We start from the raw sequence: 15,489 nt of genomic DNA, 5'->3' as shown, positions 1-15,489 counted from the left end.
TATAGTTTGCCTGAACTCATAAGAAAATTGATTACTCATTTATTCAACAAATCCCTTCTTTTTTAAACTGTAGTACTGATGTTTGAACTCAGGAGCTCTATCTCTTGGCCTATGCTCCAATCCTCTTAACAGGATCTGTGCCTTGTGTAGGGCACAGCCCTAGGACCAGCTTCAAACCACAACCTTTGCCCCCCACGTCTGTGTCACCATACCATGTCAGGTGGTCTTGAACCTTGATCCTTCTGAGATGACTCCCCAGTAGCTGAAATTATAAGTCTGTACCATCATACTTAGCTTTTTTGGTCATCTGTGGGGCTTGAACTCTTGAGCCTGGCTGCTGTCCCTCAGCTCTTCAGCTCAAAGGGAGCACTCTACCACTTGAACTACAGCACCAGTTCCGGTTTTCTGGTGGTTAATTGGAGATAAGAGTCTCATGGACTTTCCTGCCTGGGCTGGCTTTGAGCCACAATCCTCAGATCTCAGCCTCCTGAGTAGCTAGGATTCCAGGCGTGAGCCACCGGCGCCTGGCTTTTCTTTTCCTTCCTTCACTCCTTCCTTCCTTCCTTCCTTTCGTGAGCCATCAGTACCCCTTTTGCTTTTCTTTTCCTTTCTTCTTTCCTTTCCTTCCTTCCTTCTTCTTGTGCTAGGGATTGAAGTGAGGGCCTTGCACTTGCTAAGCAGGTACTCTACCACTTGGTCCACATCCCTTTATGCACAGGTTTTTTTTTTGGGGGGGGGAGGGGTCCGGTTGTGGGGCTTGAACTTTGTGCCTGGGCGCTGTCCCTCAGCTCTTCAGCTCAAGGCTAGCGCTCTACCACTTGAGCCCTAACACTACTTCTGGCTTTTTTTTTCTGCTTATGTGGAGCTGAGGAATGGAAACTTATGCATGCAAGGCAAGCGCTCTACCACTGAGCCACCTTCCCAGCCCCTGCACAGGTTAGTTTTAAGGTAGGGTCTTGCTCCAGGCCCAGGATGTGATCCTCCTACTGTGCTTCCCCATCTCTGGGGTGACAGATGCTCATTGCTGAGTGCAGCGCTGGGCTTCCTCCACAGCTGGTAACGGACAGCCACTGGTCCTCACCATTTGGTGAGGGAGTCGCTCTAATTTCTTTGTTACCCAAGCTGACCTCAAATTGCAATCCCCCATGCCCCACTCCCAAGTAATTTGAACTACTAAATAAATGATTCCTGAGGCCAGGTGTCGGTGGCACACATCTGTAATCCTATTTACAAGGAGGCTGAGATCTGAGGATAACAGTTCAAAGCCAACCTAGGCAGGCAAGTCCATGACACTCTTATCTCCAACTATCAAAGAGCCATGAGCGCTAGCAGTTTATGGCAGCTTGCCAGTAGTCCTAGCTACTCAGGAGGCTGAAATCTGAGGATCAAGGTTCAAAGCCAGCTTGGGCAGGAAAGTCTGAGATTTTTTTTTTTTTTTGGATCGGTTGTGGGGCTTGTAATCTCAGCTTCCTAAGTAGTCAGGATTACAGGCATGAGCCACTGGCACCCAGCTTGTTTTTATGTTTTTGATAGTACTGGGATTTCAACTCAATGACTTGGGCCATATCACCAGCCCTCTTTTTTTTAGCTCCATTTCTAGCTTTTGGGGATTAATTAGAGAGAAAAGCCTGGCTCTATGAGATTCTTATCTCCAACTAACTACTAAAAAGCTGGAAATGGAGCTATGGCTCAAATGGTAGATCACTAGCCTTCAGCAAAAAAGCTCAGGGACACTGCCCAGTGTCCCTGGGGTTCAAGCCCCAGGAGCAGCACACAAACACACAAAGTTTACTACTCAAAAAAAGTAGTATGTGGCAGAAATTATGCAAAAGTTCTAAACAATTATTATCTGATGCCACCAAAATGTGCTCTGTCATTAATCTGCAAAGTGGAGAAAAAAAAAATCACTGAACCTCTCAGCTTCTCTTTCTCATCTGTACAACAAAGCATTGCTAAGGCAGGAGAATTCTGAGTTCTAGGCCAGCCTAGGCTACCTGGCAAGTTCAAGGCCATCCTGAGCTACATAGCAAGATCCTTATTTATGTGACACATGAGTAGTTCACAGCTATAAAATGGTGATGCAATCAATATACTTACGTGGGTTTTGGTTTGGAAAGACTGAATTTATTAGTCAGTTTTTTGGCTGAGTGGCGCTCTAGCTGTTCCTGTAGATTGTTGAGAGGCAGTGCAGCCATGACCCTGAAACAAAAGGGGGAGAGCCGCGTAAAGCCCTCCGCATCACAGAACTGATCGGGGGATGGGGGCTGGGAAGGTGGCTCAGTGGTAGAGCGCTTGCCTTGCATGCTCGAGGCCCTGGGTTCGATTCCTCAGCACCACATAAGAAAAAAGCCGGAAGTGGCGCTGTGGCTCAAGTGGTAGAGTGCTAGCCTTGAGCTGAAGAGCTGAGGGACAGTGCTCAGGCCGAGTTCAGGCCCCACGACTGGACCCCCCCCAAAAAAAGAAATAAAGAAGAAATATCTTTTTCACTAGGGGTAAATGTATTAAAAATAGCCAGCCGGGTGTTGGTGGCTCACGCCTGTAATCCTAGCTACTCAGGAGGCTGAGATCTGAGAATCGGTTCAAAGTCAACTGGAGCAAGAAACTCCATGAGACTCTTATCTCCAATAAACCACTAGAAAACCAGAAGTGGTGCTGTGGCTCAAGTGGTAGAGTGCTCACCTTGAGCTGAAGAGCACACAGACAGCACCCAAGCCCAGAGTTCAAGGCCCATAACCAACAACAACAACAAAAAAATAGAGGCCAAAAACTGGCAAGAGCCCATCTCAACTACAAAAAGAGCTAGGAGGATGCTCCTGCAGTTCTAGCTACCTGGAAATCAAAGGTAGGATGACCAAGGTAGGAGGTCAGCCTGGGCAAAGTACAAGACCCTAATTGGCAAATAAAGCAGGAAGGGGCTGAAGGTGCTCGACTGCCGATAACCTGCCTACTACAACCTGGTACTGGAAAAAAAGAGGAAAACACCAAGTTGTGGGGAAAGTGAGACTGTTTTCTTATTTTTGTCAGTCACAGAAGTGAACTCAAGGCCTGGCCGCTGTCCCTGAGCTCTTTTGCTCAAGGCTAGCGTTCTATCACTTTGAACCACAGCACTTCTGGTTTTGTGGTGGTTCATTGGAGAAGAAGAGTCTCAAGGACTTTCCTGCCAGGCTGGCTTTGAACCACGAACCTTGGATCTCAGCCTCCTGAGTAGCCAGAATTATAGGCACAAGCCACCAGCTCCCAGCTGCTTTCTTGGTTTTACTCTGATCTTGGCAATTCTGACCGAAGAAAAAATACTACAAGAGACAAGATTATCATTACACGCAGACAACTTGATTATACAGCAACACAATCCAAAGAAAATCAGTCATAACAACAGGGAATTAACACTTCAGGAAAGTGAAAGAAAAGATAAACACAGATTCTCAAAAACAAAACATATTCTCCTGTAGTAGCAATAGCCAACTGGGAAATATAATTTGTGTGTATGTGTATGCCAGTCCTGGGGCTTGAACTCAGGGTCTGGAGTGCTAGCGCTGAGCTTTTTCACTCAAGACTAGTGCTTTACTACTAGAGCCACATCTCCACTTCTGGTTTTTTGCTAGTTAACAGGAGATAATACTCTCATGGACTTTACTGTCTGGGTTGGGTTTAAAACGCCATCCTCAGAGCTCAGCCTCCTGAGGAGCTTGGACTCTAGGCATGAGCCATAGGTACCCAGCAGAAATACAGTTATAAAAAGGCAAGCATGCAGTTAACTACTGCAATAGAACCTACAGAAGGACAGATGTAACTGACCGGAAGAAAGAAACCAACTATGACTGGGAGAAATAAAGACTTGGAGAACGAACCATTTCGTGTTCTCCAAGGAAAGGTCTGACATCATAAAGATAACAGCTTTTCAATAATGAATTGAGGAATATTTCCCCAAACAATCTGCGGTGTGAACTGCGGGCTTGCACGTGTTAGGCAGGCACAAGCCAAGGGCTCTACCACTAAAACTAACCTGACAAAACGAGACAAGAGGGGGACACATTACACGTAATACCTTGTGTGACGCACACCAAGGGAAGCCTGAGCAGGGACGGGAAGCAGGATCCACGTCCTTAGGGCATAAGCAGGGAGCAGACTCAGGTTTTGTTCGCTGTTGCTTTTGCACCACTCCCACGTACATACGGTGGAGACAGGTCCACAAAGCCTAAAATATCTACTACCAGTCTTTTCCACAATACTGTACTCACCATTATTGCTAGATAAAACACAGAGTGCTTAAGTGTATCAAATCTCTGAGAAGGTAAAGATTCTCAGGCTAAGCCAGGTGCTAGTGGCCCACACCTGTAACCCTAGCTACTGAGGAGACTGAGATCTGAGGCTCACGGTTCAAAGTCAGCCCAGGCAGGAAAGGCCATGAGACTCTTATCTCCAATAAATCACTAGAAAACCAGAAGTAGCCCTGTGGCTCCAGTGGTAGAGTGCTCGCTTTGAGCTGAAGAGTTCAGGGATAGCGCCAAGGCCCAGAGTTCAAGTCCCATGACCAACAACAACAACAAAAAGATTCTCAGGCTATAATCTCGATGACACTGGGAACCCAGAGGGGTAAGGAGAGCACAGAAATTGCTTCTGTTCTGAGGACAGGTCGAATCCGGTAACTCCCCTGGTGGTATCCTTGCAAAATCCAAGTTAGGACCACCTGGGGAGCGGTCCCCTCCAACCAGCCATCCAAAGACCTAGGTCTTCAGGGGAAGCATAAACCAAAACCAGAGCCACATCCACACCCCAGATCCTCAAAGAAACCTCACCTACTGCTGAAGGACAGAGCATGGAAGATGCTGCTGCCAGGAGCCCAGGCATCACCTGTGTAGTTAAAAACAAACAGAGACACCTCCAAGCTCTGAATCTGATTCAAAAGTGAGCCTAGATCCCTGCACTAGGCAGGAATGCACCTTTGCTGGTGGCCTTTTATCATTACAACTGACAATCTCTTAGAACCCTGCCTAACAATTCCAGTCAGAAACTGCACAAGATTAGATACAGAAACACAGACACACAAGAGGCTCATGCCTGTAATCCTAGCTACTCAGGAGACTGAGATCTGAGGATCAGGGTTCAAAGCCTGAGACTTATCTCTAACCATCAGAAAACCAGAAGTGGTACTGTGGTTCAAAGTGGTAGAGCACTAGCCTTGAGCAAAAGAGCTCAGGGACAGAGCCCTGGCCCTGACTTTAAGGCCCATGACCAACCAAATGAAAGAAAATTCAGGGGCTGGGAAGTTGGCTCAGTGGTAAGAGTGCTTGCCTCGCATGCATGAGGCCCTGGGTTCAATTCCTCAGCACCACATAAGCAGAAAAAAGCTGGAAATGGTGCTCAAGTGGTAGAGCGCTAGCCTTGAGCTGAGGGACAGCTCCCAGGCACCGAGTTCAGACCCCACCACCGGACCCAAAAAAAAAAAATTCATATTTTTTTCCCGTAAGCCTGTTTATTTTGCTGTGTTTTTATTTGTTTTTATTTTAACTCCATGGATTGTCATGGAACCCCTCCCCCACTATCCAATACAGGCCATTTGACTTAGACCCTTTACCCCAGCCGCTCCCAGGTACTTCCAACTCTCCCTCCCTCCTACCCTTCCCTCTGGTTTTCATGTCTGAATCAACTCCTGCCTGCCAGGACTCTTATCCATGCCCTTTCTACAGCTCTTTACCACTTAAACCTCTATGGACAAGCGTCCTTCCTCTTCCTGTGTTCTGCCCCGCCCCCACCCCACACCTCATTACCTCGCTCTCACCCGGCAACCTGACTGCCAGGGCATCACCTGCTTTTGCTTCTTGTCAGTGGTTTTGAATCGGGGTGCTGGTTGTTGCTTCAGTTGTGTTTATGCAATTCTACTAGCCTCTCTACCCCAACAGCAATGCCAACTAGATCTCTACTTACCTGTCCACTTTCTCGATTACCTCTTTGGTCAAATTTAACTCCCACCTTTGCTTTCCCTGGACAACAAATACCCAGTATTAGTCATTCCTGTCACCCGCTCCCCTGCCCCTTGCTACCCCCACTCTGGTCGGTCTTCCTGCAGCATGAAGATACAGCCGTCAGGGAGACCAGTGGTCTGTGGGGGCCACACACACACACACACACACACACACACACACACACACACACACACACACACACACACACACACACACACACACACACACACACACACGAGGTTGTGGTTTATCATCTGCAATCTCTCCCGCAGCCAAGCTTCCTCACCCTGCGTGGAGATGAATTCCAGGGTCTTGGGCATTGAAACAGCTTGACAACCCAAATCCATCCCTGCTCCAATCTAACAATATGAAAATACACCACCAGCCCGTTATTACCCAGTCTTGAGGAATCTGCAAGAAGTCACCAACTCAATTTTAAAAGACACAAGAAATTGAAATTCCTCACCCAACTTGTGCCCTAGATGTGTAAATACCACTGGTGGTGGGAAATCAACAAATAATTACAAAGCAATGGGATTGGTTTAAAGCTTCCCAGATGAAGGAACAATAGGAAAAACCTGAGGGCAGCTTTCAAAGAACAATGCATGGATCCTGGAAGGCAAGTGGGACTTTCCAGACATGTGAGTGCTCACAGACCTGGTCCTGCTAAGCTTAAGGCTTCCCTACAACAATGGAGATCCTCAGAGGGGAAGGGAAGCAACTTGCCAAGATTATTTTGCAACTATGTTAGCTCTGTCCTGTCCTACCCTCTCTCTCTTCCTTGGAGATTATGTTAAGGACAGGTAGTGGCAGTCAACCAAGTGAGAGGCCCTAAGGCAAATCCCAGGATTTCCCAAAACAAAACCCCTATAACCATACAGAAAACAGAATGATACTCATCTACCCACCAGCAAACCCAAAAAGTCACATTCTGTCCTGTCTTCTCTCTTTTGCTGGTACTGGGGGTGGGGGTGTGTTTTTTTGTCAGTCTTGGGGCTTGAACTCTGGGCCTAGGCGCTGTCCCTCAGCTCTTCAACTCAAGATGAATGCTCTACCACTTCAGCCACAGCACCACTTCAGGATTTCTGGTGGTTTATTGGAGATAAGAGTCTCATGGAGCCAGGCGCTGGTGGCTCACTCCTGTAATCCTAGCTACTCAGGAGGCTGAGATCTGAGGATCTCGGTTCAAAGCCAGCCCAGGGAAGAAAAGATCATGAGACTCCTATTTCCAATAAACCACTAGAAAACCGGAAGTGGCGCTGTAGCTCAAGTGGTAGAGCGCTCGCCTTGAGCTGAAGAGCGCAGGGATAGCGTCCAAGCCCAGAGTTCAAGCCCCATAGCTGACCAAAAAAAAAAAAGAGTCTCATGGACTTTCCTATCCAGGCTGGCTTTGAGCTGTGATCCTCAGATCTCAGCCTCCTGAGTAGCTAGGATAACAGGAGTGTGCCACTGGCGCCCAGCTGGTACTGGGGTTTGAACTTAGGGCCTCACCCCTGTTAAGCTAGCATTCTACCCCTTGAGCCATGCCTTCAGCCAGCTTTTAGCTGTTTCAGAGACGGAGTTTTGATGACTTTTCTGCCTGGGTTGTCCTCTGGATCTCACCTTCCTAAATACTAGGATTATATAGACATGAGCCACTGACACCAACTCTGCCTCTATTTTTGTGCCAGTTCTGCTATGGTCTTATTTGTTTATTGTGTGGGTCCTAGACCTTGAATTCAGGGCCTAGGTTCTGTCCTTGAGATTTCTGCTCAAGGCTGGTGCTCTTACCACTTGAGCCACAGCTCTACTTCCAGCTTCTTTGGTGGTTAAGTGGAGATTGAGAGTCTCACAGTGGTTCCTGCTCCAACTGGCTTTGAACCAAGATTCTTAGATCTTAGCCTCCAGAGCAGCTAGGATTATAGGTGCAAGCCGGACATCTTTAAGACTTGGCTTCTTCATGAGGAAGCTCAAGGCAACAGCTTGTGTGTGTGTGAGCGCGTGCGGGCACCAGTAGTGGGTTCTTGAACTCAGGGCCTCAGGCTCCGCCCCCCCCAGGCTGGTGCTCTGACACTTGAGCCACACCTCTACTTTGGGTTTTTGGGTAGTTCTCTTGAGCTTGTCTCGGCCTCCTGAGTAGCCACACTAGCAGGTAAGGGCTACCAGCGCCCGCCTTCCACCGCCTCCTAGTAAACTTTGCTACCTCTGACCGAACGGAAGCCCAACGAAGGAAAAGCTGGTGCCGCCGGCCATTTCCTGCGCTCCAGACCTCGGCCTCGCCTGTCCACCGCGGCGGGGCCGGGCCGCGGGGGCTGCGCGGCGGGCGCCCGCCCCAGCCCCGGGGCCTGGCGCGCGGGACGCCGCGCTGGGCAGCGCCCGCGTGCGGCTCCGTTCCGGCATTTAAAGCCCCCACCGCCACCAAACGCCCCGGCGGACCCGCGGGGTGCGGGCCGGAGCCTGGGCAGCCCCGGGTTCTAGTCAAGGCCCGCGGCACACGGAGCCCCGGGCCGGGGCTGGCAGGCTCCGGGCCAGGCGCCGACCACACGGACCCGACCCTAACGGCGAAGGCCCGCCGCAGCTCCCCCGTCGGGAGCGCCGAGGTTCCACTCTCCGCGCACCGAAGACCTCACGGGCCGGGGCCTGCGGGCCGGCTTTCGGTTGCGGCCGCACTCACCTGTCACCTCACGCCCCTCCGCGGGCTCCCGAGGACCCAGCGCGGCGGAACCAGAATCCAAACTCCCCGCGCCGCCACCGCCTCTCCCGCGCCGCGCGCCAGCTCACTGCGCGCGCCCCAAGTCGGGAGGTTCTGATTGGCTGCGTCCTGAGAGTGCTGACCAATACAGTGTCTTCTATCGTTTATTTCCCGCCTCCCAAGCTATTGGGGCGGAGCCCCGTACGCCGCTCGGCGGGGCACGTAGCCTCCTAATGGCCAATCAGAGTGCGGAAGCAGACGTCAGATGACTGTGGTCCAACCCCCGGCGGCTTCCGGTGATGACTGGGGACGTCGTTGGGAGTGTATTTCCCGGTTCTGGTAAAGACTGCGAGGGGAGCTCCCGCGGGGACCCCGGGTCGTGGCGGGGTTGGGGCTTTCTGGCGCGGGCCGGCCGGGACTCGCGGTGCCCACGCTCCGCCCACCCGGACCGCGCGCCCGCCGCAGGTGTCGCGGGCGGGAGACGACGGGGGCCCGGCGCGAGGCTCGCCTCCCGGCCGCGCCGAGCGGGCTTCGCCGTGCCCGCGCCGAGCCCGCGCCGAGCCCCCCGCCGTGCCCCCCGCAGTGCCCCCCGCCGTGCCCCCCGCAGTGCCCCCCGCAGTACCCCCGTCGTGCCCCCGCCGTGCCCCCGCAGTACCCCCCGCAGTACCCCCGTCGTGCCCCCGCAGTGCCCCCCGCAGTACCCCCGTCGTGCCCCCGCAGTGCCCCCGCCGTGCCCCCCGCAGTGCCCCCGCCGTGCCCCCCGCAGTACCCCCGTCGTGCCCCCGCAGTGCCCCCGCCGTGCCCCCCGCCGAGCCTGCGCCGAGCCCCCCGCAGTGCCCGCGCCGAGCCCCCCGCAGTACCCCCGCCGTGCCCCCCGCAGTACCCCCGCCGTGCCCCCCGCAGTGCCCCCGCAGTGTCCCCGCAGTGCCCCCGCCGTGCCCCCCGCAGTACCCCCGCCATGCCCCCCGCAGTGCCCCCGCAGTACCCCCGCAGTGCCCCCGCCGTGTCCCCCGCAGTGCCCCCGCAGTGTCCCCGCCATGCCCCCCGCAGTGCCCCCGCAGTACCCCCGCAGTGCCCCCGCCGTGTCCCCACAGTGCCCCCGCCGTGCCCCCCGCCGTGCCCCCCGCAGTGCCCCCGCCGTGCCCCCGCAGTGTCCCCGCCATGCCCCCCGCAGTGCCCCCGCAGTACCCCCGCAGTGCCCCCGTCGTGTCCCCACAGTGCCCCCGCCGTGCCCCCCGCCGTGCCCCCCGCAGTACCCCCCGCCGTGTCCCCGCCGTGTCCCCCGCAGTGCCCCCGCCGTGCCCCCCGCAGTGCCCCCGCCGTGCCCCCGCAGTGCCCCCGCCGTGCCCCCCGCCGTGTCCCCACAGTGCCCCCGCCGTGCCCCCCGCCGTGCCCCCGCAGTGCCCCCGCCGTGCCCCCGCAGTGCCCCCGCCGTGCCCCCGCAGTGCCCCCGCCGTGTCCCCACAGTGCCCCCGCCGTGCCCCCCGCAGTGCCCCCGCCGTGTCCCCCGCAGTGCCCCCGCCGAGCCCCCCGCAGTACCCCCGCCGTGTCCCCACAGTGCCCCCGCCGTGTCCCCGCCGTGTCCCCGCAGTGCCCCGCAGTGCCCCCGCAGTGCCCCCCGCCGTGCCCCCCGCCGTGTCCCCGCAGTGCCCCCCGCCGTGCCCCCCGCAGTGCCCCCGCCGTGTCCCCGCAGTGCCCCGCAGTGCCCCCCGCCGTGCCCCCCGCCGTGTCCCCGCAGTGCCCCCGCCGTGTCCCCGCAGTGCCCCGCAGTGCCCCCCGCCGTGCCCCCCGCCGTGTCCCCGCAGTGCCCCGCAGTGCCCCCCGCCGTGTCCCCGCAGTGCCCCCCGCCGTGTCCCCGCAGTGCCCCCCGCCGTGCCCCCGCCGTGTCCCCGCAGTGCCCCGCAGTGCCCCCCGCCATGGCCCCGCAGTGCCCCCGCCATGCCCCCGCAGTGCCCCCGCAGTGCCCCCCCGCCGTGTCCCCGCAGTGCCCCCCGCCGTGTCCCCGCAGTACCCCCGCCGTGCCCCCCGCAGTGCCCCCGCCGTGTCCCCGCAGTGCCCCGCAGTGCCCCCGCCATGTCCCCGCAGTGCCCCCCGCCGTGCCCCCGCAGTGCCCCCCGCAGTGCCCCCCGCAGTGCCCCCGCCGTGTCCCCGCAGTACCCCCGCAGTGCCCCCGCCGTGCCCGCGCCGTGCCGGGCCCGAGTCTTCCCGCCTCCCGCCCGACCCGCGAACCCGGTGAATGCTCATGGGCGCGGCTATCCCGGGAGACACTGCGGAGGTGTCTGAAGAAGGTAAAATGGGGCCACACGGCCCGGCCACTGTACCCAGAGCACAAGAAACCACCTGCAGCCGTCCGCACTATCAGGCCCCTGGCCGTGTTCATCGAAGACAAGACAAGAAACCAAACGAAGGACTGAACCAAGAAACGCTGGCATGTGTCCCTAATGGAATATTAGTCACCCCTAAAACAAGAGCCACGCTTTCCCATTGCCACGGTAGATGGCCTGGAAGACCCTGTGCTCAGGGAAACGTCAGACACGGGAAAATGCTCCCTGATCTCAGGTGTGAGATCTAAAGTGTTTCACACGCAGAGACTAAAGGAGTAGAGAGATGCCGGTCAGCTACAAAGCAGCAGGTGTGCCGGATGGAGTCTAGAAATCTCATGTAAAACAGGCGCACTATAGGAGAGAAAGTACTGTTGCTATTGCCACCAAAGAAAAAGTAACTAGAATGGTTACATCTATTTATTTCCCTTATAGTGATCTTTATACTCAGTGTATCACCAAATATCATGCTTCATACCACAAAAATCCCCACCCCAATTTTTTTAATGGCTGAGCTCAGTCGTTCACATCTATCATCCCAACTACTCAGGAGGCAGCTCTGAAGGATGGAAGTTCAAAGCCAGCCTAGGCAAAAGTGGCAAGACTCCATTCCAACAACTAAGCCATGTGAATGCACACACCTGTCATCCCAGCTCCAGCGCCCCAAACCTTGTCGCCATTTCCCCTCTGTCCCACCCATCCTCCCTTTGCTGTAGTTTTACTCACTGACAGATTTGGAAAGAATGAACCTAATGTGTGTGTTCAATCTGCACTCAGCCCAGAACTACTGTACTCCCTAATTGTAAAAAAAATGATTTAAGTAACATTTCCTGGAAGCAGTTCTTATGCAGTCTGCCAGCAGCCTTCTGTCTATTGTCCCCCCGTAGCAAGGCCTCAGAAGAGGCTTCTCTTTTATTATTTCACAAGAGGTTTCTTAATTTCTCTTTCTTTTGTCCTTAAGGGCCTTGAAGCTGCTAAAATAAATCATCGTTATGCCTGTCTGAAGCCCATTACTTGGACATGATGTATCAGAAAAGAGATGCCTGCTTGCTCACTTGTTTGCTTGTGGGAATGTAGCTCTCCTTGGGGACCCGTCTCCCCACCACTGCACAAATGAATACCTTCTTGGACATGCCTGGCCTTGGCTGACAGGAACTATAAGACACGCTCCAAATACAAAACCTCTGTTACATCTAACCCAAGCTAACAATGTTAAATAATTACCTTGGCCTTAAAACCTTCTTTAAACAAGTCCCAGCAGCCTCGACCTGACACATCCACCATGGCAGAGTGCAGCCCCTTTTCTTCCCACTAAACAACTGAATCTCTCCCAACAGGAAAATCTTACATTTTACTCATTTCATCTCATTTGCACCACTAAATAAATCCAGCATCTTCTTTTTTTCCTTTTTTTGTGGTACCGGGGGTTGGACTCTCCACTGGCTTCAGGCCGGAGATGGAATGATGCTCCCTTCTGTGGTCAGTACTTAGCGGTTGTCTGCTTTCACACACACATACACTCACACACACATACACACCCTGACCCCATGAATCCATCAGGATTTTCATTGGTCCCGCTGTAAAGTTTGGCTGTTCACATTTATTTGGGCACGTAGATCTCAGAACACTGTGGGATCATGACCTTTTTATATCTAACAGGGGTCTGACCTCTTAAATATGACCACCAAAGGAATGGTCTGTGAAAGAAAGAACAAAGCAGCTGGGCGCCAGTGACTCACACCTGCAATCCTAACTACTCAGGAGGCTGAGATCTGAGAATCACACAGGAAAGTCTGTGAGGCTCTTCTCTCCAATTAACCACTACAAAACTGGAAGTGGCATTGTGGTTCAAGGTGGTAGAGCACTACCCTTGAGCAAAAAGAGCTTAGGGACAGCACCCACGCCCTGAGTTCAAGCCCTACAACCAACCAAAAAAAAAGGCTGCAGAATAGTGCCCAGGCCCTGAGTTCAAGCTTCAGGACCAACATAGACATACACACACACACACACACACACACACACACGGAAAGAAATCACATAAATAGAAATGCAGGTTTGCAGATGTATACCGGCGCGGCCATATCCAAAACAGACCATCATCATTAAAGGTTGCTAGTGGTTTTACATGGTAGCTCACACTTATGACCTCAGTGAGTGAGAGAATCACAGTTTGTCTGGGCAAAATGAAGACATCTCAGTCAAGGCTGGCACCGCAGCAAGCAAGAGTCAGCCCAATCCTACAGGAGGCTGTATGTAGGAGGACTGTGATCGAGGACCATCCCCAGGGAAAAATATGAGACCCTATCTGAAAAATACCTAAAGCATAAAGAGCCGAGGCATGGTTCAAGTGGCTGAGCGCACTGGCCTAGCAAGGGCAAACCTCTAAGTTTGACCCCGGTATCAGGGAAACCACACAGTCTCACGCTCAGATGTGACCTGACCTTGCTCTGCGATGAGAGGAAGGGAAGAAGGGCAGTCATTCGGACAGATGCTGGCCACTGTCGATTCAGAAAGACGGGCAGAGAAAGGACAAAATGACATTTACCACATTTTTTATTGGCTTCAGTCAGTTGTACAGGGCTTTTATTTTGACATGCCATAGGTGTACAACGTATGTCTCTCCCACACCTGCCGCGCTCCCTCATCCCCCTCCCTCTTCCCACACCATCTCAGAAAACTGAAAAAAAAGAAGAAGAAAGGAAAAGAAACTGGCTAATACGTGTGCAGAGGCCTGATTCACACAGCCCGAGGCCACCCGCTGGCCTCGCTGACCAGTGAAACGGACATCACTGTCAGAGATGGTTTCTTGGAAAGACACGGACCGCCCTGCCCTTTCTCGGTGCGCTCCAGGGACCCCACACATGGACCCACTGTGAAGCGACGTTGTGATGAGGGGCAGTTCCGAGCCCCACTGGCGCCCGTGGCTCTGCATCCCGCCGGCAGACGCTTCTGCTGTCTCTGCTCTGTGGTCCTCTACCTCCCTGCCTGCCCTTTATTCTCTTTTTGTTCTTTTGGTCAGTACTGGGGCCTGAACTCAGGGCCTGGGCACTGTCCCTGAGCTGCTTTTGCTCAAGGCTAGTGCTCTACCACTTGAGCCACAGAGCCACTTCCCCCTTTTTCTGAGTAGTTTATTTCTGCCCTGTCTGGTTTTGAACTGCAATCCTCAGATCTCAGCCTCCTGAGAAGCTAGAATTACAGGTGTGAGCCACCAGTGCCTGGCCCCGAGACTCGTATCTGTGATAAGCCATGAGCAGAATTGTGGCTTAAAGGGTAGACAATAGTCTTGAGTGGAAAAGCTAAGGGACAGTGCCAAGCCTCTGAGTTTAAGACCCAGTACTGGCATTAAAAAAAAAAAAAGTAAAGAGGCTGGAAGGTGGCTTAGTGGTAGAGCTCTTGCCTAGCATGCATGAAGCCCTGAGTTCCATTCCTCAGTACCACATACACAGAAAAAGCTGGAAGTGGTGCTGTGATTCAAGTGGTAGAGTACTAGCCTTGAGCAAAAGAATCTCAGGGACAGAGCCAAGGCTCTGAGTTCAAGCTCCAGGACTAGCAAAAAAAAAAAAAAAATAGAGCTAAAAAATAAACAATGGAAGAAATAAAAGAGACTACCAAAATACTTGATTAATTGAAGACAGGAAAGAAGCATTAAGAACAAAAGCTAGGTGGGGAAAATAGAAAACACATTGCAGGATGGTAGATTCAAATCCAGTCATGTCAGACATTGCATTCAATATAGAGCAAACACTTTAGATAAAAAGCAGGCATTATACAATTAGATTAAAAGTGACCAACTCTCTTGCCCTTTAAGTGATTTATTTGAAATGTTATATATATATATATATAAGAAATGTTATGTAGAAATATTGAGAGTGGACTGGGAATGTGGTTTAGTGATAGAGTGCTTGCCTAGCATGAAGTCCTGGGTTCGATTCCTCAGTACCACAAAAACAGAAAAAGCCAGAAATGAAGCTGTTTCTCAAGTAGTAGAGTGCTAGCCTTGAGAAAAAGAATCTCAGGAACAGTGCCCAGGCCCCATGTTCAAGTGCCAGAACTGGCACAAAAAAATACAGAAGAGAACAAGTAGGAAAACTCTATCAGTATCAAATAAAGCCATTAAGATAAGGCGGAGAACCAGATAAAGACAAGTTGGAAAATTTCACCTTGTGAAAGATAAAGACTTGGCAATCCTAAATGTGTATCCCTATTAATTGTACTTGTTTTCTAGGGTTATTATAACTAAGCAACAGAGTTATTGGGTGGCCTTGTCCATAGAAAGTAGGTTCTCCTAGTTGGGAGTTTAGAGGTTTCAAGGCCATGGAATTTTCAGGGTTAATTACTTCTGAAAGCTGTTGTCTTCTGGGTCTTCAGATCATCATCCCTCTTTTAATGTCTGGCCAAACTCCCTCTGATTTCCCCTTCCCATTCATCCTCTTTACAATACAAGTTCCACAAGTTTCATCCTCTTACTTTCACAGTTGAAAACAATTTACTTCAACCATACTCCCTCTTTCATCCTCCTTGCTAGTTTAACCCC

At 52.8% G+C, this 15,489-nt stretch overlaps 2 protein-coding genes across 4 annotated transcripts in view; one reads left to right on the top strand and one right to left on the bottom strand.

Annotated features, from left to right (window-relative positions):
• Nucleotides 1–8,699, bottom strand: part of Blm (BLM RecQ like helicase) — a 51,746-nt gene extending 43,047 nt beyond the window's left edge. For all 3 annotated transcript variants that reach the window (XM_042670467.1, XM_042670468.1, XM_042670469.1), the window contains exons 1-2: nucleotides 8,617–8,699; nucleotides 2,098–2,199 (exon numbers count right to left, since the gene is read on the bottom strand). In XM_042670467.1, coding sequence (XP_042526401.1) covers nucleotides 2,098–2,195 — 98 coding nt within the window. In that variant the 5' untranslated portion in view covers nucleotides 2,196–2,199; nucleotides 8,617–8,699. The remainder of the gene's footprint in view (nucleotides 1–2,097; nucleotides 2,200–8,616) is intronic.
• A 234-nt stretch (nucleotides 8,700–8,933) lies between these two features.
• Nucleotides 8,934–11,048, top strand: LOC122100006 (basic proline-rich protein-like). Its single transcript, XM_042670454.1, has one exon. The coding sequence runs from the start codon at nucleotides 8,934–8,936 to the stop codon at nucleotides 11,046–11,048; it is 2,115 nt and encodes a 704-aa protein (XP_042526388.1).
• The last annotated feature ends 4,441 nt before the right edge of the window (nucleotides 11,049–15,489 follow it).

The sequence above is a fragment of the Dipodomys spectabilis genome, unplaced genomic scaffold (genome assembly GCF_019054845.1).
Source record: "Dipodomys spectabilis isolate Male_0828 unplaced genomic scaffold, ASM1905484v1 ptg000552l, whole genome shotgun sequence".
NCBI classification, from domain to species: domain Eukaryota; kingdom Metazoa; phylum Chordata; class Mammalia; order Rodentia; family Heteromyidae; genus Dipodomys; species Dipodomys spectabilis.
Note: the sequence above shows the minus strand (reverse complement) of the source record. Positions and strands in the feature narration are given on the sequence as shown.